The 1,962-nt window shown below is 55.5% G+C and overlaps 1 protein-coding gene across 1 annotated transcript in view; it reads right to left on the reverse strand.

The window, feature by feature from the left end:
* Nucleotides 1-1,962, reverse strand: part of PHACTR3 (phosphatase and actin regulator 3) — a 247,910-nt gene that overhangs the window by 89,401 nt on the left and 156,547 nt on the right. The window contains exon 2 of the mRNA XM_006839300.1: nucleotides 721-882. Coding sequence (XP_006839363.1) covers nucleotides 721-882 — 162 coding nt within the window. The remainder of the gene's footprint in view (nucleotides 1-720; nucleotides 883-1,962) is intronic.

Genomic DNA, 1,962 nt, shown 5'->3' on the forward strand with positions numbered 1-1,962 from the left:
CTATGGATCAGAATTGACTCAACAGCACTTAACAACAACAACAACAGGGGACACTAAGTTGTGGGGTTTTAGGAAAGCCCCATTTTCCATTGAAGAGAAAAGTCCAAGAGCGTGAATTCCTCAACCATCTTGGGAGCTGAGACACTGCTGGGATCCGACACCACCCCAGCCCAGCTCCACCTGGTCCATGGGTACAGCCCTAAAATCATTCCAGCCTGGCCCAGTCCAGTTCCTCCACATGTGCAAGCAGACCCAGGCCCTGACCACGACTCCATACCCAAGGCCACATCAGCCACCGGGATCTCTGGGGTGGGACCCAAAGGTCCATTTGGTGGCAGCCCCTAAGGCCATCCCAGGTGGCTAGCGGCTCCTGCAGAGAGCTTTGGGCAGCGAGGGTCAGGATGTAGTCATCCAGGGATGGCCCACTTTAGTGTCTCGGCCCCACCCACTTGCCTTGGGTCTGTTTCAATGACATCTCCAGGTAACCTGTTTGCACTTCAAAGCTTGAGCTCCCCCCATGGGCTGGGTGGTGAGTGGGTGGCAGGCTGCCTGGGACTGATTCCTTCCAGCCCTTGGGGTGGCCGAATGAAGCCTGGGGGGTGGCTGGCGACTCCTGGTCATCAGAGACCACAAGGCACACAGTCTTGTCTCCCTGGGAGTGGGCGTAGGTGGACACAACACACAACCCCAAAAACAGTTCCGACCTCCCGTGGGGCTCACCTGATGTTGTTTGCTTCAGTTTCTCGGTTTTCTTTTTCCTCCATTTCCATGGCTTGAAGATTCTGCCCAGGGTAGCCAGCTTGCTACTCCGCCTCACAGGCGGGGTTCGGATCCCTGAGACCAGGCACTCGGGGCGCATGGGGGGCGTCTGGTCCATCTCATCTGGAATGGAAACAAAGCAGGCCTCAGTGGACACCGAGATCCTAGCCCCCTGGGATGCCCCTCACCCCCAGACCATCAGCTTCCCCAAGCCTGAAGCACAAAGAGCCATCAAAACAAGGAGAGGGCCCTTCTTCCCTCAAACGATGTCCCCCTGAGGAGAGCCTCTGGCCCCCTCTTCAGCCAAGCCCTCCAACACGCATCCCAGCCCACTGCCAAGTCCCACCCCCATACCCACCAAACCAGGGCCTTTGCTCAGTTTTGTCTAGTCAGCATCCACCATCCACCAGGAAGCCTCTCCCATCTCTGCCTCAGAGCAGGCCTGTGATCTGGGAGCTAAAATGCTGTGCTCGCTGTGTGCCCCCTGCCCAAGGCTGCCTACCTAGGACGAACTCTGCAGGGAACACAGCAAGATGAGCGTATCCCAAACACAAAGAGACTGAAGTCGCTCTCCTTTCAACCCCCTCAGCCCACCTTTCCCACCTGAGGTGGCCCATGCCACCTGCGCCCCTAAACAAGACCCCCTCGGGCCTCAGCATTCAGGTGTGGAGGCCCAGGTGGGGTGGTTTCTGAGTCTATACATAGACATCCCCCAGACGGGGCATCTCCACTCTCCCTGTAAGCCCTCATGCGTAAGATGATGGCAGAAATGATCTCTATTCCTGAAGTGGAGAGAACGATTCAGTGTGGCCAGTCAGGCGTCACAAAGTCCATGTAACAGCACGTGAAGACATATGTTCAACAACACCCTGTACGCCAGGCCACACTGCTGCCCTGACCACCAGACCTCTGTCAGGACAGTAACTTTCACAACAATAAGAAGGAGCCTGGTGGAGCAGTGAGTCAGATGGTAGGCTGCCAACCACTAGGTTAGTGGTTCAAACCCAGCAGTCGCTCAGCATGAGAACTATGAGGCTGTCTATCTGCTTCTGTAAAGATTTAGTTTTAGAAACACTACATGGGGTCATTATGAGTTGGAAGCAATGCAGCGGTCAGAGCAACACTGTGTGGGATTTCTGAGGCTGTAAATCTTTAGGGGAATAGACAGCCTCATCTTTCTCCCAGTGAGTGACTGGTGGGTTT

This window comes from Chrysochloris asiatica, unplaced genomic scaffold (genome assembly GCF_000296735.1).
Source record: "Chrysochloris asiatica unplaced genomic scaffold, ChrAsi1.0 scaffold00023, whole genome shotgun sequence".
NCBI lineage: Eukaryota > Metazoa > Chordata > Mammalia > Afrosoricida > Chrysochloridae > Chrysochloris > Chrysochloris asiatica.